The sequence below is a fragment of the Stegostoma tigrinum genome, chromosome X, assembly GCF_030684315.1.
Source record: "Stegostoma tigrinum isolate sSteTig4 chromosome X, sSteTig4.hap1, whole genome shotgun sequence".
NCBI classification, from domain to species: Eukaryota; Metazoa; Chordata; class Chondrichthyes; order Orectolobiformes; family Stegostomatidae; genus Stegostoma; species Stegostoma tigrinum.
In genome coordinates, this window is record NC_081404.1 from 12453514 (window position 1) to 12472669 (window position 19156).

Consider the following 19156-nt stretch of genomic DNA (forward strand, 5'->3'; position numbering starts at 1 on the left):
CAAGTGTCAGTTTTGATGTGGCTGTCAGTTAAAAGCCACAACTGTTGGGGAGAGACGTGTTCAAATGGCATTCAGTAGTGTTGAATTGAGAGGTAGTGTTTGAAACCCTTTGGAATCAAGTCAAAATGGTTCAGCTTCCACAATTACAACAATTACAACAGTCACTGTGGAAGTAAAATGTACATTTAACAGAACAGCATGCTAGTACAGAGAATGCCAGAAAAACTTGGGAAGTAGCAAGTTTTTGAAACTTGCCAAAAGGTACAAGTTTTTGACAAGTGAAACTTTAACTAGAGGAAAAGAATTAAAAGAATGTGCAATTGTTAGAACAGGCTAAAGGCAATAAAGAAAGTAGGAAAAATTGCAAGTGAGTCAAAAAGATTAAACATGGGGCTCTTACTCTTCTAGCAAAGCTATCATTTTCCTCACGAAAATGCTTATTCATACAGTATTGTATTGACATTAAATCCAGACAAAGTCTGAACAGCAAAACCTACAACCATCACAATCAGTTCACGAATGAAGAAGCTGAAGACTTACTGATAAAGCCTTGGACAAAGGTTGGTGGATTTGGCCGAGCTTGCATCTGGTCATTATTAGCCTCCTGCTGGCAAATATAAAACATTACAAATCATTAAAGGATTCAGACAGCTGTGAAAAGTTCACACACAAGAATATGCAGAAATAAAATCCATAATATCTTGCTGCAGTATGTCAAGGATTTGCTCTATGCAGTTCTTTAATTCTCTCTGCTTAGAGCTACCATCATCTTCCTTCCTTTTCTCTGTGACAGTAATTTTAAAAAAAGCTTTCGGACTGTTCCATCTATGGGTTTTTCATCAATGCCCTGAATTTGTTTTGAATTGATGTATTCGATAGCCATTAAAACCACCTTTGTTTTTCTTTTAAACAGGTAAAGGGTCCAGGAACGTAGGAACATAAGCAGCAACATTTGGAGTTTGGACTGGGGATGAAGACAGATTGTGGGAGTGGTGATGCATGGTGGGTTGTTGAGAGAGAAGGCAGAGGAGAAGGGCAGGCAAGGAGTTGGACAGACATGTACTGTGGCATGAAGGAACATAGATGTTGAGTTTGGATTGTGAAAGAGTGCAGGCAGACTAAAGCCTAATGGTAACCATAACAATGGCTGAGCCCCAAGAATAATGAGGATTTAAGAGTTAAGAGAATGAAGTCTTGGAATCAATGTGATTCTGATTGAAGTCTGGGAGGAGTCTGGGGTTGGCACATAGAACACAGTCTTTGCACATGAGACAACTCAAGGAACGGCAAAGGCAACTGCACTCAAGAGGGGAGAGTCTAAAGAATGGGAAGGTTCAGGTAGGGAGATGGCAGATACACAACAAGCTGAACCGCCTCTTTCTGTGAAACCACTATGAAGTGAGGAAAATAGTAGACAATGGAAACTATAGATAATCTAGGAATGCGAACCAGCACAAAGCAAAAAATTGGGCTGGAAAGTGGAACCAGTCCAAACGGGGCTGGTGTATGGTTGCATGGAGGTAAGTACACTGGGAGAGAACAGGCTGTGGCAGCTCTTACTGATGAAATGAAAAGTTGGAGTACTGATGGAGAAAGATGGATGTCGGAAATAGTCCAACCATCTGTTAAACTTCACACAGATCTTGGTGTGGCAAGATATTTTAAACTCTACAAAGGCACTAACCAGAAATTACACAATGCCAAGTAGATCACAAAGAAAGTAGTTGAAGAGGTCGTATGTATGTTTTTAAATGATGTCAGAATTTCTGGAGGGGAAGAGAGCACTATAAAAACTCTTGCATATCCTCCAAGAGACTGCTGCTGGAAACACGCCACTCATTGAATGAAATCCCTCAAAGTTCTGGAGCAAAATATATTTCAGTCCAATGTATCAGTCCAGTCGCTTGCCCCAAATCACAGCTTGCCTCTCTCCCACTCTTTTACCACTGTGTGCTGTCTTTCTCCCTCTAAACTGGTCTCCTTCCTCACCTGCTACAGCTGCTCTTGCCTACCTCTCCCAAACCCTGCACTTTATTTTCTCCTCTTTATTAACATTCATCCTGAATTATCACTGTCGAAGTCCTTCCTCAACACTGTTTTTAATCCATGAGCTGTTAGCTTTGGCTCTTGAAACTGCACACTGCATACAGTTAGAAAATATAACAAAAAAGAAGAAAAACAGCGGCTTTGATAACTGTTACTGATAGAATTGAGGCAATTTGGAAATGGCATTGTGAACTGATGACAAGTGGGTTGGGGTTAGGTGAACTGCCATAATCTGGGTAGGGTGGAACTGCCAGTGAAAGGAATAGTTCAGGTCAGACCTTACCAAAAGCATAAGAATAAAGCTCTCAAACCCTTCGACACAGTTCAAGGCTCAGAGGTCAGTGCTGCTCCAGAAATAACAATCCAGAATACTTACTCTTCGTAAAAACTTGGGACATCACCTTACTTCAGTTTTAAAGAGCTTGAAGTACCTGACTGTTTCCAGGTGTCAATTTTGTCGGCGTCTCATTTGTTCCTGGAGCCCCAGCCAACCTCTGTGCCAACAATGAAACCTGCTGCCTAAAAATTCATTAAAAAACATTAATCATGAACATTTATCAAGTGACTTTTCATTTGCTACAGTCAAACTTTGAAATTTACAAACTCCAAAATTCTTCTACGTTTAAACCCAATTTTCGCCAACTCAATTCTCACCCAGGGTCATGTAATTTTCATTTGTCTTTACTACTTTTGCCTGCAGTTTTTTCTTAATATAAATCATTCTTCACATTATCAATAAAAACAATGACAGTAAAATCTACCTATTCATCCCTGGTGCTACAGTGATGTTTCCTTGTGCCATGACTTTTTTAATTCCCTTCAAAGCCACCATTTTTGCCTTGGCAATAGGATCCATGATATCATCAGCTGCAAATTTATCCAAATCTACAAAGAAAAAGAATCTGGTAAAACTATTCAAAATGCAGCACTTTCGAACTCTGATTACAAAATGGAGCCCTTTAAATGAGAAGCAATCTTTGAATACAGGTACTAAATTGTGGATGTTATGAAACTAGGTGTTTTGTACAATTTGCAAAATCTCAAAAGGAATGTCTACAACAACAGGAGGGGCCTGGGGGTGGAGGGGAGAACCAAATACCATGAAAGTAATAATTTTGTTGAACTCTGGCCTGAGTTTTCAACCTATGCGTGTGAAAAGCATATTTGAGATTTGGTATATTTAGGTTTTTATGGTTGAAAAGCCTTTCAGATGATAGATCCTTCACATACAATCGGAACACAACCTATCTTGATAGCTTCTGGGGAAACAACATTCTGAACAATCACATGAAAATGCTTTCATAATATTGCAGATAGGTAATGCTGCAGTCTACCTCTTAATTCCATAAAACACTACAACTTGCACAAACTTCAATTAATTTAAACCTGAAGCCAAAATAAAAACCTAACTCGAGGCTACTTCCCTCCCATCACAAAATACAATCTTGTCTGGAGGGATGGAACTCAAGTCACTTGAGCATATGTAAAAAAAAAGGTGGCCCTACCAGGTAAACGACATGTCTTCTTCAGTGCACTCGTCCACACTCTCCAGAAGCATACCAAAGTACAAACGATTGAGGATATGAGTAGCCCTTGCAGAAGAGCCAGAATACCAGCTTCGGCACGGCATCAGTCTGTCAAAAGGTACTGCCACTCCAGGGAGTTCAACATTGAATATCACAGTCAGAAAATTTGATGAAGAGTCACCAGACCTGAAACATTGTCTCAGCTTTCTTCCCACAGATGCTGCCAGACCTGCTGAGTTTCTCCAGCAATTTGTTTTTGCTACAAATAATAGCCTTGCATGTGCAGAATTTGAAAATTGAGAAATATCCAGAAAACAAGTACAAAACAGATGTTGCCATGGCAGAGGATTATTTATTCTTTGTAGGATCTTTTAATGTCCATCTCAACCACCTGACAGTCCCTTAAATAAGCTGTAGGTTGACTAGAATGCACACAATCATCCATTTGCTTTTAATTCTTGATCCATAGGTGCCTGTCAAAAAGGGTTACATTGCTGGAGATATACTTGAGGTTTGTAAGCAGATGTATGATTTGAGATAATATTTTGCTCTGACTTGTAACAAATGAAACAATTAGACAAGAGTGGGAAGTGCTTGCCAAGTGGGAAATGCCATACAGCCTTAAGACATTCCCTGCCTTAATGCAAAATCATATTACAGTTGATCCAAAATAAACCTTGCAGTTCACCAAATAAACTGTAAAGATACTAATGCTGCTCTCCATGCAAGAAACTTCAAATCAAGCATCCAACGTAGTGCAGATCGTGGATTTGGCTCTGATTTCAGGTCCCAGTAAGACGCCAGTAAACTGGTACTGCACTTTTTCACATTGCTTCTGTATATGCTTTTGATAAGGGAAGCCTAAAACTGCACACATATCTGCATTCTAAACTGCACAATCCTCAATTTGTGGTACAAGATCATATGCAATAGGGTTAAGCCATTTTAGCATCTGAAGCCTGGTCTGCCTTTCAAAAAGGACACGGCTGATCTAATTGTGGCCCTAATGCCACTTTCTTGCCAACCCATCAATAATCTTCAACTTTCTTATCAATCATAAATCCGTTCAACTCAGCTGTGAACATATTCAATGATTCAGCCTCCTCTATCCTCTGTGGAATTGAATTCCGAAGACTGACTGCCCTGAGACAAGAAATGCCTCATTTCCATCTTAAATGGAAAACCCTTATTTTTAAACTAAATTCCAAGTTCTCAATACCCTGAAGGGGAACTTTTTGTCAGCCTCTATCTTGTCAAGCCCTCTCAAAATCTAACATGCTCCAATAATATCCACGCTCATTCTTCTAAGCGCCAATGAGTATAGGTCCAAACTATTTAATCTTTCCCCATAAGACAATCCTTTCAACCCAGGAGTCAAGCTGAACAAGCTTTCTCCGATCAGTTTTCGATGTAAATATGCCCTTAAAGGAAGAAGGCCAGAACTTCACTGGTGTTCCACATGCAATCCCAACAATACGCTGTACACTTGTATTTAGCCTCACCTTTTCTTTTACTCCATCCCCCTAGAATTAAAAGCCAATATTTTGGGGCCTTCTTGTTATAGGGTGGTAGAGTGTCTACCCCTGGGCCAGGAGGGTCACGCTCAAGTCCCACTTACTCCAGAGGTGCGTAAGACAGCTCTGAACAGGTTGCTTAGAAAAATTGCCAATATTCCATCTGATTTACTGATCACTTGCTATAACTTTTTGAGGTTCATATACATGCCTTGTATGTTTTTTTTAAAAACTGCTTTTGATTTTGTTGCCAGCTGTTCATATGGCATCAACAAAACATCGTTGTTAGTCCCAAATACGTCAATGGTACAATTTCAACTGGATCATTCCACTCCCACCCCAAATTCTTCTATAGCATGGAGGGGTCTGTAATTCCATCTTCAGGCAGACAACTGAGCCTTTAAGATGAAGGTTCTCATTGCAGAGAATGGTAAGCAACTCACCAACTATATTGTTCCACTACAACAATTTTTTTTTGGTCTCTCCACTTTAATAGCCCCTTGCACCATGGTGCCTTGGTCAGTTTGCTCATCACCCTACTCTGGCCTACAAAAACTTTTAAGAAATTCAAACTCAGACAATTGTTACCTTGTGGATCCCCACACTTGCCTCACTTAGGACAAATTATCCAGGTAAAGTTTGCCCTTATTGATGCATCATAATATTCAAATCTCAGTCTCCAGCTCATTAACATGGAGCCAAAGTTCCTCAAGCTAAGAGACTGGCTACAGATGTGGCTGCTGTGGATCATACAAACATCACCACAAGAAATTACCTACCATGCGATCTTTGTTTTGTCTTCAATTAAACAATCAGGTTTCAAGCTTACGATATCACTCATCAATTGTTCATTGTTAAGTGATCGCGTTTTTAACTAGTTGTGCTATAAATGTAATAACAACACAATGTTAATATAACTTTCCCAGCTCGTTTTTTTGGACTGCTGCCCAAGACTTTTTTGGTGGGGGCGGGGAAGGGGAAGACTTAAAGTGCACAATTACCTACCTTCATACTTAATACTACTTCTGGATCTCAGTCCTGGGACTCACTGTCTCTATCTTTCTTTTCTTGGAACTTTTTTTTGTAAAAAGCTAGAGCAGCACTTGAAACACTCAAGTATTGGGTACCAGTCAGTTTTTGATTGTTCTCATTTTAACACTTCATAGAATCCCTGCAGTGTGGAAGCAGGCAATTCAGCCCATCAAGCCAACATTAACCCTCCAAACAGCATCACACCCAGACCTACCTCCCGCTCCCTTTCACCCTGCATTCCCACGGCCAATCCACGTAGCCTGCACGTCTTTCAACTGTGGGAGGAAACTGGAGTGCCTGGAAGAAACCCAGGCAGACACAGGGAAAATGTGAAAACTCCACAAAGACCCAAAGGTGGAATCCAGGTCCTGGTGCTGTGAGGCAAGAGTGCTAACTATTGCGCTACAGCGCAGCAGGTCCATGACAGAAATGGGGGTGGTATGATGGCTCAGTGGTTAGCAGTGCTGCCTCACAGCGCCAGGGACTTGGGTACAATTCCACCCTCGGGTGACTGCCTGTGTGGAACTTGCACATTCTGTGTCAGCGTGAGTTTCGTCCGGGTGCTTGGTTTCCTCCCACAGTCAAAAGATGTGCAGGTTAAGTGGGCTGGCCATGCTAAATTGCCCATAGTATCCAGTGATGTGTAGGTCATGTGGATTAGCCATGGGAAATGCAGGGTTGCAGGGATGGGTCTGGAAGGGATGCTCTTTGCACAGTTAGTGGACTTGTTGGGCTGAATGGCCTGCTTCCACAGTTCCTATGGCAGGATCAGGACTCTCACCAACTCGCTGAATGCCTTAGTTAAATAATTAACTTGATTATGGTGCATAATCCGATTTCCTAGTATGGGGAGTGTGCCAGATACACCCCAAATCAGTATTTCCCAACAAGAATCTGTATGTGTGTCAAAGTGGGGGGGAAAATGGTGAATTCAGAATGTCATTCCAATAGAGGGCGGCCTAAGCAGATGGTCTTTCTTTTATTTAAATTACATATTTTGCTCATTATTGCTAATATATCTCTGATGCCAACGAACTCTGCACTCATGAAAGAAAGATCCTTACTGCAGCCACACAAGAACATTCTTGACTCGGTTTCCCAATTTTAACATGCTGTTCAGACTAATGAGAAATTTTGTCCATTATTTTTAAAGAAGTGTAATTTGTGCACCAGTCAGATTTGACACATCACTACCCCCTCAATTTTGCTGAAGTACACAGCACTGTGCTTGTATAGTCGGCAAAACAAGTCAGAGAAACCAGATAGCAAAGACAGAATTTCTACTAATACCGCTTGGTCAACTGGAGAAATACAAGGGCAGTGGGGATATTCTCAAAAGGGAAATCAGGGGGGTAAAAAGGAGACGTGAGATAGCTTTGGCAAGTCTGGTTAAAGAGAAATCAAAGAGATTCTACAAATACATTAGGGACAAGAGAGTCACTAGAGAGAGAACAAGGCTCCTTAAAAGATCAGAAAGGCTGTCAACGTGTGGAACTGCAGGAGATGGGCAAGATACTAAACGAGCATTTCATGACAGTAAATACTGTGGAGAAGAATGTGGAAGTTGGAGAACTTGCAGAAATAAATAATGATGTCTTGAAAAGTCTCCATATAAGAGGTGGTGGTGCTGGATGTTTTAAAACGCATAAAGGTGGATACATTCCTGGGACCTGATCAAGTGTATCCCAGAACTCTGTGGGACATAAAGGAAGTGACTGCTGGGCTCTGTGCCACAATATCTGTACCATCGATAGCCACAGGTGACATGCCGGAAGAGTGGAGGTTGGGCAATGTGCTTGGCTATAAGAAAGGTGGTAAGGTTAAGCCAGGGAACTATAGACCGGTGAGCCTGACGTCAATGATAGGTAAGTTGTTGGAGAGGATTCGTAGGCACGGGATTTACATGTATTTAGAAAGGCAAAGACTGATTAGGGATAGTCAACATTGCTTACTGCGTGGGAAATCATATCTCAGTAATTTCATTGAGTTTTTTGAAGAAGTGACAAAGAAGATTGAAGAAGGCAAAGAGGTGGATGCTGTCTATATGGGCTTCAGCAAGGCGTTCAACAAGGCTCCGCATGGTCGACAGGTTAGCAAGATTAGATCACACAGATACCATGTAGATGCAAAACTGACTCCAAGGTAAGAGACAGACGTGACTGGTAGCCTGTGACCAGCAGTGTGCCGTAAGGATCAGAGCTGGGTCCACTGCTTTTCGTCATTTATGTAAATTATGTGGAGATGAATACAGGAGGTTTGATTAGCAAGTTTGCAGATGACACCAAAATTGGTATAGTGGATTGCAAAGGTTACCTCAAGAGTACAACAAGACCTTGAGCAAACGGGCCATTGGGCCGAGGAATGGCAGACAAAGTTTAATTTAGATGAATGGGAGGTGTTGTACTTTTGGGGTAAGGCAAATCAGGGCAGGATGTACACACTTAATATCAGGGTCCTGGGGAGTGAAGTTGAACAAAGACCTTGGGGTATTGGTTCATAGTTCACTGAAAGTGGTGTTGCAGGTACACAGCATAGTGAGGACGATGTTTGGTACACTTGCCTTTATTAGTCAGTGCATCTAGCATCAAAGTTGGGACGTCATGTTGAGGCTGTACAGGACACTGGTTAGGGCCACTTTTGGAATACTGCATTCAATTCTGATCTCCCTGCTGCAGCAAAGATGTTGTGAAACTTGAAAGGGTTCAGAAAAGATTGACAAGGATGTTACCAGGGTTGGAGGATGAACAGGCTGGGGGTATTTTCCCTGGAGCATCAGAGGCTGAGGGGTGACCTTACAGAAGTTTATAAAATCATGAGGGGCACGGAGAAGGCAACAAGCTAAGATCTTTTGGCCAGGATAGGGGAGTCCAAAACCAGAGGGCATAGGTTTAAGGTGACAGGGGAAAAATTCAAAAGGGACCTAAGGGTTAGCTCTTTCAGGCAGAGGGTGGTGCATGTATGGAAGAGCTGCCAGAGAAAGTGGAGGAGGCTGGTACAATTACATTTAAAAGGCATCTGGATGGGTTTGTGAAGAGAAAGGGTTTGGAGGGATTTAAGCGAAATGTTAGCAAGCAGGACTAAATTAACTTAGATTATCTGGTTGCATGGACAAGTTGGACCAAAGCATCTGTTTCTGTGCTGTACAACTTCATAACTCTGTATATACTCCTGCCACAGGAACATATCCCACGAGTTCAAACAGCTTATGCCCAAATTGAAGACAATCAAGTCTTAGGAATTCCCAAATATAAGCAGGAGTACAGTTGGACTTCAAATCAGTTAAAATCATACAACTTGCCAGGAGAACACACTGGTAAGCTCCTTGCTGCATGTCAATGTGGAATCATCCAAGCCATTAGGTGGGTAGTTTGCAGAGATATTTAGAGCCAAGAGCAGCCTCCCAGGACAGGTCAATTCTCCAATTTCCGTTAATAAACTAAATTGGCTGGGTAATCACTAATAATAGTCTGTGATACTCCAGATCTACATGTCTTCAGCAATAAATTATGGATTCCACCAAAGTGAATCAACAGGATTTTTATCTTCCTTTTGCAGTTAGCCATCTTGAAGGCAATTCAACTCAAACAATACCATTTATCACGATACCCCTTTCAACATTTCCTCTGTGCACGAGCGCACAGCAACCCAAAAGCCTTCACAAATATCATACATCAATAATGACACCCATTTAAGTGCACATGACTGCACAAAAACAATTTAAGAGACCTCTCTCTCACTTATACAGTTCTGACACATGTCTACGGTGACTAAAGGACTGCAAGATAATTTGAGCGGTGGTGATGACCTCAATTTTGTTGCTAGACTATTAATTCAGAGACCCAGGTAATGTTCTGGAGAATTTAGGAATTTGAAATTAAAAAAACCCCTGAAATTAAAAGTCCAGCAATGACCATGAAACCCTTGATGATCAATGGAAAATCTCACCTGGTGCATTAAAGTCTTTGAAGGCTGTCACCTTTACCTGGCCTACATGTGACTCCAGGCCCACAGCAACGTGGCTAACTTGTAACTGCCCGCTGAAATGACTGAGCAAAGCACATAGTTGCAGAAATCACTACAGTTTAAAAAAAACTGAAACTAGACAGTCACAACAATGCAGCAGACAGGGAGGCACAGTGGTATACAGTCAGGATGGAGTTGCTCTGAGTTCTCTTCATTGACTCCAGGCCCCATTAAGTCTCATGGTATCAGGTCAGACATGAGCAATGAAATCGCCTGCTGATTACCAAATACCGCACAAATCAGGGGAAAAGCTCTCTGCTGGCTGGAGCTCTAACTGGCACACAGGAAGATGGTCACGGTTGTTGGAGATCAGTCATCTCAGCTCCAGGCCAATCACAGCATGAGTTCCTCAGGACGGTGTCTGAGTCTCAACCTTCAAGCTGCTTCATCAATGACCTTCCCTCCATCTTAAGGTCAGTATTGGGAATACTCGTTCATAATTGTACAATGTTCAGAACCAGGGATGGCTCCTTGGGGACTGAAGCGGTCCACATGCAAATGAAGCAAGACTTAGACAATAAGGGATAACAAGGTATAGAGCTGGATAAACAGCAGTCCAAGCAGCATCAGACGAGCAGGAAGGCTAATGTTTCGGGCCTAGACCCTGCTTTAGAAAGAAGGCCCGAAACATCAGCCTTCCTGCTCGGCCTGCCGTGTTCATCCAGTTCTACAACTTGTTATCTCAGATTCTCCAGCATCTGCAGTTTCTACTATCTCTGAAACAGACTTAAACAATATCCAGGTCTGGGTTGGTACATTGCCTCATGACTCCCCGAAGCCAGTCAACCATCTGCAAGGCACAAGTCAGGAGTGTGATGGAATACTTCCCACTTACCTAGTGCAGCCCGACATCACCTAGGGCAAAGCATCCCACTTAATTTGCGCCACATCCGCAAACATTCACTCACTCCCCACCAATGCTCAAAAGCAGCGCTGTACCATAAGGCGCACTGCAAAAATTCACAACAGCTCCTTAGACAGCACCTTCCAAACCCATAAAACAAAAAAGAGGACTGAGGATGCTGAAAATCAGAAACAAATTCTGGAGAAGCATCACTAGAACTGAAACGTTAACTCTGATTTCTCTGCACAGACTCTGCCAGGTCTGCTGAGTTTTTCCAGTAATTTCTGATTTTGTTTTCTTGACAAAATCATGACCATTAACATCTTGAAGGACAGGGCACCTCTGCAAGTTACCCTCCAAGACGTTTGCCATCCTGACTTGGAATTTTATCACCATTCCTTCAGTGTCGCTGGGTCAAAATCCTGGAACTCCCTACTTAAAGGGCATTGTGGACACCAAATGAATTGCCATGTTTCAAGAAGGTAGCTCACCACCACAAGGGCAATTAGCAATGAGCAATAAACACTGGCCCAGAAAGCCTCATCCACATCCCACGATCATATCCCTGCCTCAGAGTAAGATTCACACCCAACTCTTGGCAGGTCCAGATCCTGAATTCTGAGTCTGCATGCAGCAAGGTAGTCTTGGCTAGCAGGTGTAGGGATTCCATACTCATTAGTTGCAGAAACTCAAAGCCTTTCTGCTGTAGAGGTCTGACCACTCGATCAACTGATATAAAAATTGTTACAGCCATGGAAGCAACATAACAGCTGGTTGGACAACCTTTACAACAACATGCAAAACCTTTCCTTCTAATAAAAAGAAACTAAAAACATCATAACTTTTCTTTCTTCAGTATGCTCCACTTGAGAGGGGATAGCACTAGTTTAACCTCTCAGAATAAATCTTCCTGAAAAGGGTCACACAAAAATCTGGATGTAACTGAACAGAATGCACAATGCTATTTCATCAAATCTACATTGAGGAGAGGGTTACTCAAAATTTCTCTTCACAGGATATAATGTGAATACCAAAGATTTTCTGTGAAATACTGCATCAGTACAGTGACAGAGGTCCCAGAGTCCACATATTCCAAGAGGAGATCACATGCAGCATCACCTAGCCACAATATTTTGAGATTTTTCACGTGAAGACACAGTGTACAGTTTCCTTTGAATGTAACAAATGGGCAATGTTCCTACAGTTCGTGGAGGATGAAGAATGAAAAAGAATTATGGTGACCAAACTGCGATGGGTCCGGAATACACAAAAATAAGAATGAAACCAGTTGACCATCAGCAGTTCGTCCTAGTTATTCGAGAAGGGCACAGGTCTAATTACAATGTTAAATATCACCTTGCACGTTATCTAACATTTGCCGCTTCCCCTTTAATTTCTGCTGAGTTATGGCAATTGCAATAACTGCCTCCATTTGTAAATGGCAACTTGCTCAAATTCTTACTGAATTCCATAATTTTCATCAGTAAAACAGACATGAAGTTTGACTAAATAGCTGTGCAAATCAAAAGTGCAGTTTGAATAAACCAAAATGGGAAACTGCAATGGTGGAAAGATAAAACGAGCTTTAGTGATGAACGCAAGGCCACCTCCCTAATGAAAAACAAAAAAAAAATTGAAATTAATGGGGCAAAAGTATAAGGTGACTTGCATTTATATAGTGCATAATCACGTCTCTCAAATATCGCAAAGCACTTCACACACTATGAATTACTTTGAAGTGCAGTGACAGCAAATGCCACAGTCATTTTGTGCACACCAAGATTTCAAAAACAACAAGATCTATGACTTGGTATATCTTAGCTTAGTTTTTTTTGGTGCTGCTTGCTGCAGGAATGATGGTCAAGATACACGGAAAACCTATTACTCAAACTCTGCCGTGGGATCATTACTACACAAAAACGGCATCAAGACGATTATATCGTCAGATTAGTGCATCAGCTAATGCTGGACAACCAGGAAGAACTTAATATTATCTGAAAGCTCCCTCATTATCTACTGTACCTGTATCTGGGAAGAAAGCATTGGCTAATTGCTGCTGCTGCTGCTGCTGCTGCATCACAACTTGCTGTGTCTGCTGCATGATGCCCAACTGTGATACAGCCAACTGCTGAGTTGACAGCAGTTGTGGGGAGGTCATATGCTGACTCTGTTGCGAAGCCACCAGCTGCTGTGGTGGGTGTTGCCCTGTTGCCACATGCTGCTGCTGCTGTTGTGACATGACGACATGTGGTGAGGTTCCAAGCCGTTGTTGGGACGCTGTCAACTGCTGTTGCTGTGAAGATGGAAGAGATCTTGGGATCCCCAAGTGATGATGCTGTATCACTCCCAGGATATGTTGTTGTGGTAGGTTTAAATTCTGTGATGGCCCCTCAAGGTGCTGAGATTGCTGTGTTGTTGAAAGGTGTTGAGGAAGTCCTGGATGACTCTGTTGATGTGAAACCTCAAGTTGTTGCAGAACTTGAAGGGCCTTAGGTGTTGAATGTTGCTGCGGTTGTGGTGGTGGTACACACTGTGATTCTCCCAATTGTTGCTGCTGCAATTCTATTTTCTCTTGCTCAAGTAAGTCATGGAGGAGTAGTGGAAGCTCACTTGCTTCCAAAGAACTTTCTACTTTAACAAGGTCATCCATAGATCGACGTTTTGGTTCCATACTGGGCACGTGATGGCACATCTCATCTAGTCCAACTTTGTCCATTGTTGGGCGAGACTGAACAGCTAATGGTGTCTTTGAGACTATCTGAGCTGAAGATGTGCAAGGTATACTTTCTAAATCCAAGTTAGAATGACCATTGCTGGGAATACGTGTTGTCCCATGACCGCTTGAAGCAACTGTACTACTCTGAGCAGTAGTTTGCGTTCCACTGATAGGACACTCAGTGCTATGACTTTGTGCTCCACTTGGATTAACACCAAGGCCAGTTCCAATACCGAGTAGCATTGATGCTGCCCCTCTCTCACCATTTCCCTTCGATTGGCTTTCAGATTTTATCAAAACTGTCTGTGCATTAGATGTACTTACTACAAATTGGCAAGCTGAACTTTGGGAAATATTCTCCTCAACCTTCAGAACTAGATCAAGAGCAGGTTTAGGAGAATCATCAGTAGACGGGGCCCTGTTAACTGGATCATTGCACTGATTGCCACGGTTCGGCTCTGAGGTGACATTATTCACTGATTCACTCTGCCTGCTTCCGACAGGGTTATGCGTCTCTGCAATGACACTGGATTTGGCTAATGCTTTTTCATGCTCCTCTCCCTTTGCCGTTTTTTTCATTGTTAACGATTTGTTAACTTTATCACTTGTACACTTAAATGCAGGGTTTACAGCATCCGGATTACTTAGTATATCCTGACCTTCCTCTGCCTTTTCATTTGCAGATTCTACTAAACGTAACTGCTCTGTAAAAATGTCCTTTTTATCACCCGTGTCCAGCTCAGGATCAGTATAGGCCAATAGATCAAACTCTTCACACTTCAAGAGATCATCTAGATGGGGGTCATTGGTTTCTAGGTTATCAAGGTTACCAAGCTCATCATCCGTCTTACTGTCTGGGTCAAGACTCAGATTGGCAAGGTCATCTTCTTCATCTAGCTCTTTAGGTGAGTCAAGTTCCTCATCTAAGGCTTTTTCTACTGAATCATCACAAGGGATTTTCCGAGGATCCAATTCTGCATGTTCTGTAACTACACTGGACATCGATGGGACAGAGTTAAGCGGAAAGGATATGGAGCTGTCCTTCAAACTGTCCGAGCTGCAACTAGAAGAGGATGATGTCGATGAAGGAGCCTGAAATGTTTGTTGTGATTCAACTTGTGCCGTAGATTCTAAAGGCTCTTTTGTTTGGATATGCTGATGGGCATTTGATACTTCCACTGAATGAGGTGAAGATGGTAATTGAGCAGAGATATTCTGCTGTGGTAAGAGCGCAATCCCAACTGGTGACTGTGACAAAGGCGTGCCTGGGCCCCTTGGCAAAACCTTGCAACCTTGCATTTGGTGGACAAACTGACTGATTTCTTGATTTGGTAGTGGAAGACGCTGTCTTGGCTGGGGAGGGCGCTGTGTCAATTGGGCAGCAATTGGTAAGCGTTGGGAATTGTGTCTGAGTTCTATGTACTGAGGGCTCACAGGAATTGGTGAAGCCACAATTTGTTGCTGTGCATTTTGAAAAGTGATCTGGGTGGAAATTCGAGGGTTAAGTCCAGTTGTATTGTTCATTTGCATGGTCACTGCAGGCCTGCTAACATGCAAAGCCTCAGGTTGCTGGAAACGAGTCTGTACAGGAAGTCTTTGTACTAACTGCTGCTGCCACTGCTGCTGTTGAGCGGCCGGTAAGCTTCTCGGGTGAAATCCTTGTGGGTTACCAACTCCTGATTGTCTAGACAAAATATGCAATTGGGGATGTAAATAAGGGAAACCAGCTATCTTCAGTCAGAGTTCCCTTTAAAACTGGAATCATTTCAAGACATTATTAATGAACAGATCCTAATAACATCTTACTAAGCTTGTTTAAAAAAATTAATAACTTCAGGGAACATGGAAAAAAAAGACTCATCCAACATCAACAGTTTAGAAAATGCAAGCACCCTACAACAATACCGAAAGTTGACCACCATATTTCCTTTCTATAAATCTTCAGTTCCACTTTACCTTGACTGGATTTCTTGTTTACATATTGAAATTATTAGCCCTCTTCCAATTTCGCTATGATGTCATATTATGGATATTACCGTTTGCAATCTAATATTATCACTCCAAAATCTTCAATTTGATCTCCAATGATTTTAAAAAAAGTTCCAACAAGGCAAAATATGATCAGAACAGGGCATTTGAACTATATCCCATTTTCATGAGAAGGTCATCAACCTGAAATATTAACCCAGCTGCAATCTCCATAGACATGGACATTTCCACTATTTGCATGCTTTCATTTTGCCTGCCTTATTTTCCTCTACTTGTCCTCTTGACATAATGTGTTTGATCACATTTTTCACCTTAAGAACTCAACTGACATTCAGTGCACACTCTCTTTTTTTAAATTTCATCTTAATCTCTACCACCCTCATGATTCAAGAAGTCCTCCTTTGGTTTCTTTACCTTTTTCCCTTGTTGGAATGTACCGAGCCTGCATGTGAAGAATCAGTTTCATGAAAGATTACTCTTTGCTCCGTAACTTTTTTCCTGCCAATCTCTAGCTCCATTTCACCCTGACTGGCTTTTTTTTTCATCATATTGAAATAGCCCTTTACCACCTTAGAATTATTTGAATTGTTTCTAGTTCTTTTCCATTTCAAATCTAAAAGATATGATAAACGTACAACAAAATGCAATTCCACAGACATCTGATCCGCTTCAATTCCCAGCACTAGATCCAGCAATGCTTTCTTTTGAGTTTAGCCAATAGCACAGTGATCAAGGTAGTTTTTAAACATTCAGCTAGCTCCACATGCTTTAACAGACCACTCTAGCAAGTCAACCAGTATGTACGACTATTTAAATACAAATAGATGTTACTGAGATTGCAAGTACCTCGAAGCATTCACTTCACCAGTAGGGGTAGTGCCTGGCTGTGGAGGCCTACACAGATTCTCATCCTGAGGAAACAATCGCTGTTTATCTATGGCCACTGGATTTATTAATCTTCCATTTCCAGAGCCAGGGATTAGCCCTCTCAGGCCAGACCGATCCTACAATAAACAAAATCAAGATTTACATTTTTTAAAAAAAATCAAACTGTGTGCTACAAAGGTGTAAATTAAAAGTTTAAGTTGCCAGACGCTTTAAAGTACAAAACTTGCTCTTTACAGCTATTCAGAAACATTACATTAGGATCTAGCTTATACTTTCCCTCAACTAGCACTACCAAAATAGAATAACTAGCAAGCTGTCTCATTGTTACTTGCAGGACGATAAGATACAAAGAACGGCTGTCTCAATTGTTCCAAAGCATTTCAGGAGCAATGAACTTTGAAGTCCTGTGATTTTTTTTAAAAACACGACATTTCAGAGTTGTAATAAGATGGCATATAAATCCAAGTTTGTCCTTCTTACCAAACTGAAAAGGCTGTGCTGTCTAATAACAGCAATATGACAGAATATTGAGCTTCAAACTCCAACATACTGCATTTGCAATCTGGTGGCTTTTAACCCAGGAACTGAGTTTAGTACTATAGCTAGGTGGTCAAGTTTGGGACAGAAGTGGCTGCAGAAGGATCTGCAATGAATATTCACACAAGTGGAAGAGTTTACCTTCCAAAACAAGGCAGCAGAATGCACAGTGGAGGGGAATAGGAAATAGATGGTGAGAGAATGATAACTCTTTTTGAAGCTCCTACACACGAAAAGCTGAAGCATAACTGTTCAATTAAGTAAAATTCATGCTATCAATTAATTTAGAAACCAAAAACATAGCCCAGCACGGGTATTAGCTGATGAAAAGGTCTACAGTAGACAGCATGGGACGTTGTTTAAAATACCAGGCAACCAATATCAGTAGCTACCTGGGAGAGCGGGTATGGAGGAGGTGCTCTTGTCTGTAGCTCATGGGGCTGGTTCGAACTTTCTTGTGGCCAGTTAGCTGCAGTAGCGCCTCCCCCGCATGCAGCAGCCTGTTCCTTCTCCTGGCGCAAGTTATTCCGTTGTATTTGCTGACGTATCAAAAGCTGACGCAACCTTTGCCGCTGAAAAGACAGAAATACTGGAAGGAATTGCATTTCAACAAATTTGTCACTTTTTCATTAAATAGAGATCTATACTGTAGCAATTATAGCAACTGTTCATAATTCAGAGATGATGGAAGTTAAATTCTAAGCTGTCCAGTAATATTATCTTTCAAAGTAACTGATAAGTTTGGTCAATGCTCAAAAAGCAGATCACTTGGATCATCTCAACCCATAACAGACTACACAAAAGGTATACTAAGAACTCCCCAAACACGGATCCAAAATCAGTTAACTGAAAAACTATTCAAATGGTGAAAAAAACTTTGCTTTTCCAAACCACAGAGATCTCAGATATCCCTCAAGGCTATTCAGAAACAAATCTTTTGAAGTGAAGTCACTACTGTAAGGTAGGAAACTCGGCAGTTAATTTATACACAGCAAGGTCTCTCCAATAAAAAGTCTGAATATACTCAACGACTGAACCTCCACAGCTCATTGCAGTAGAGAATTCCAAAGTTTCATTACCCTTCAAGTGAAGAAAATCACTTCAGCTCCAAATGGTGTACTGTTTCTTCCAAGCCTGAAGTTCCAGAAACCCCACCCACTTAACCAAGGGAAACCCATTCAAGCCTTTAAGCAGCTCAAATGAGATCACCTCTCATTTTTCTCTTGAAATTATAGGCCCTCAATCTCTCCTCACAGGAGGGTCCCATCATCCTCAGAATTAGTCTGACGAACCTTTGTTCCATTTTCTCTAATGGCAAATATATCTGTCACTAAATCATAGAATCCCTAGATTGTGGAAGCAGGCCATTCAGCACAACAAGTCCACACTGACTCTCTGAACAGCATCCTACCCAGACTCACCCCCCCTAACCTATCCCTCTAAACATGCATTTCCAATGGACATACACATCTGTGGTCAATTCACCTAACCTGCACATCTTTGGACTGGAGGAGGAAAGCAGAGCACCTAGAGGAAACCCACGCAAACACAGGGAGGATGTACAAACTCGACAGACAGTTGCTCAAGGCCAGAAATGAACCTGGTGGTTGGCGCTGGTGAAGCAGCAGTGCTAATCACTGAGCCACCATGTTGCCCCTGCCCCACCCCCATCCCCACCCTCAGGAAAGGAATTAAAACTGTATATAATACTCGAGGTGTGGTCTCAACAACGTACTACACAATTGCAAAGAGATCAACAATCCTGTATTCAAATACTCTTACAATAAAGGACAGCATACCTTTTGCATTACTAATTGCTTGCTGCACCTGCATATTCAGTGATTTACAAACAAAGATACTCGTCCTTTTGGACATCAACACTTCCCAATCTCACTGCTTAAGAAATATTGTGTTCCTAGTTTTTCAAAGTGGAAAACTTCACATTTTTCCATATTATATTTCATCTGCCAAATTCTCGCCCACACCCCAAGCCTGTTTAAATCTCCTTGAGGTCTCTTTGCACTTTCCTCGACTGACAATT

General features: G+C 41.7%; 1 protein-coding gene across 3 annotated transcripts in view; it reads right to left on the minus strand.

Annotated features, from left to right (window-relative positions):
• The window catches only part of kmt2d (lysine (K)-specific methyltransferase 2D), a 281603-nt gene that overhangs the window by 53937 nt on the left and 208510 nt on the right, over window positions 1-19156 (minus strand). For all 3 annotated transcript variants that reach the window (XM_048523503.2, XM_048523505.2, XM_048523504.2), the window contains 6 exons: window positions 17508-17687; window positions 16537-16694; window positions 13008-15385; window positions 2808-2931; window positions 2478-2565; window positions 541-607 (listed from right to left, as the gene is read on the minus strand). In XM_048523503.2, the coding sequence (XP_048379460.2) occupies window positions 541-607; window positions 2478-2565; window positions 2808-2931; window positions 13008-15385; window positions 16537-16694; window positions 17508-17687 (2995 nt within the window). The remainder of the gene's footprint in view (window positions 1-540; window positions 608-2477; window positions 2566-2807; window positions 2932-13007; window positions 15386-16536; window positions 16695-17507; window positions 17688-19156) is intronic.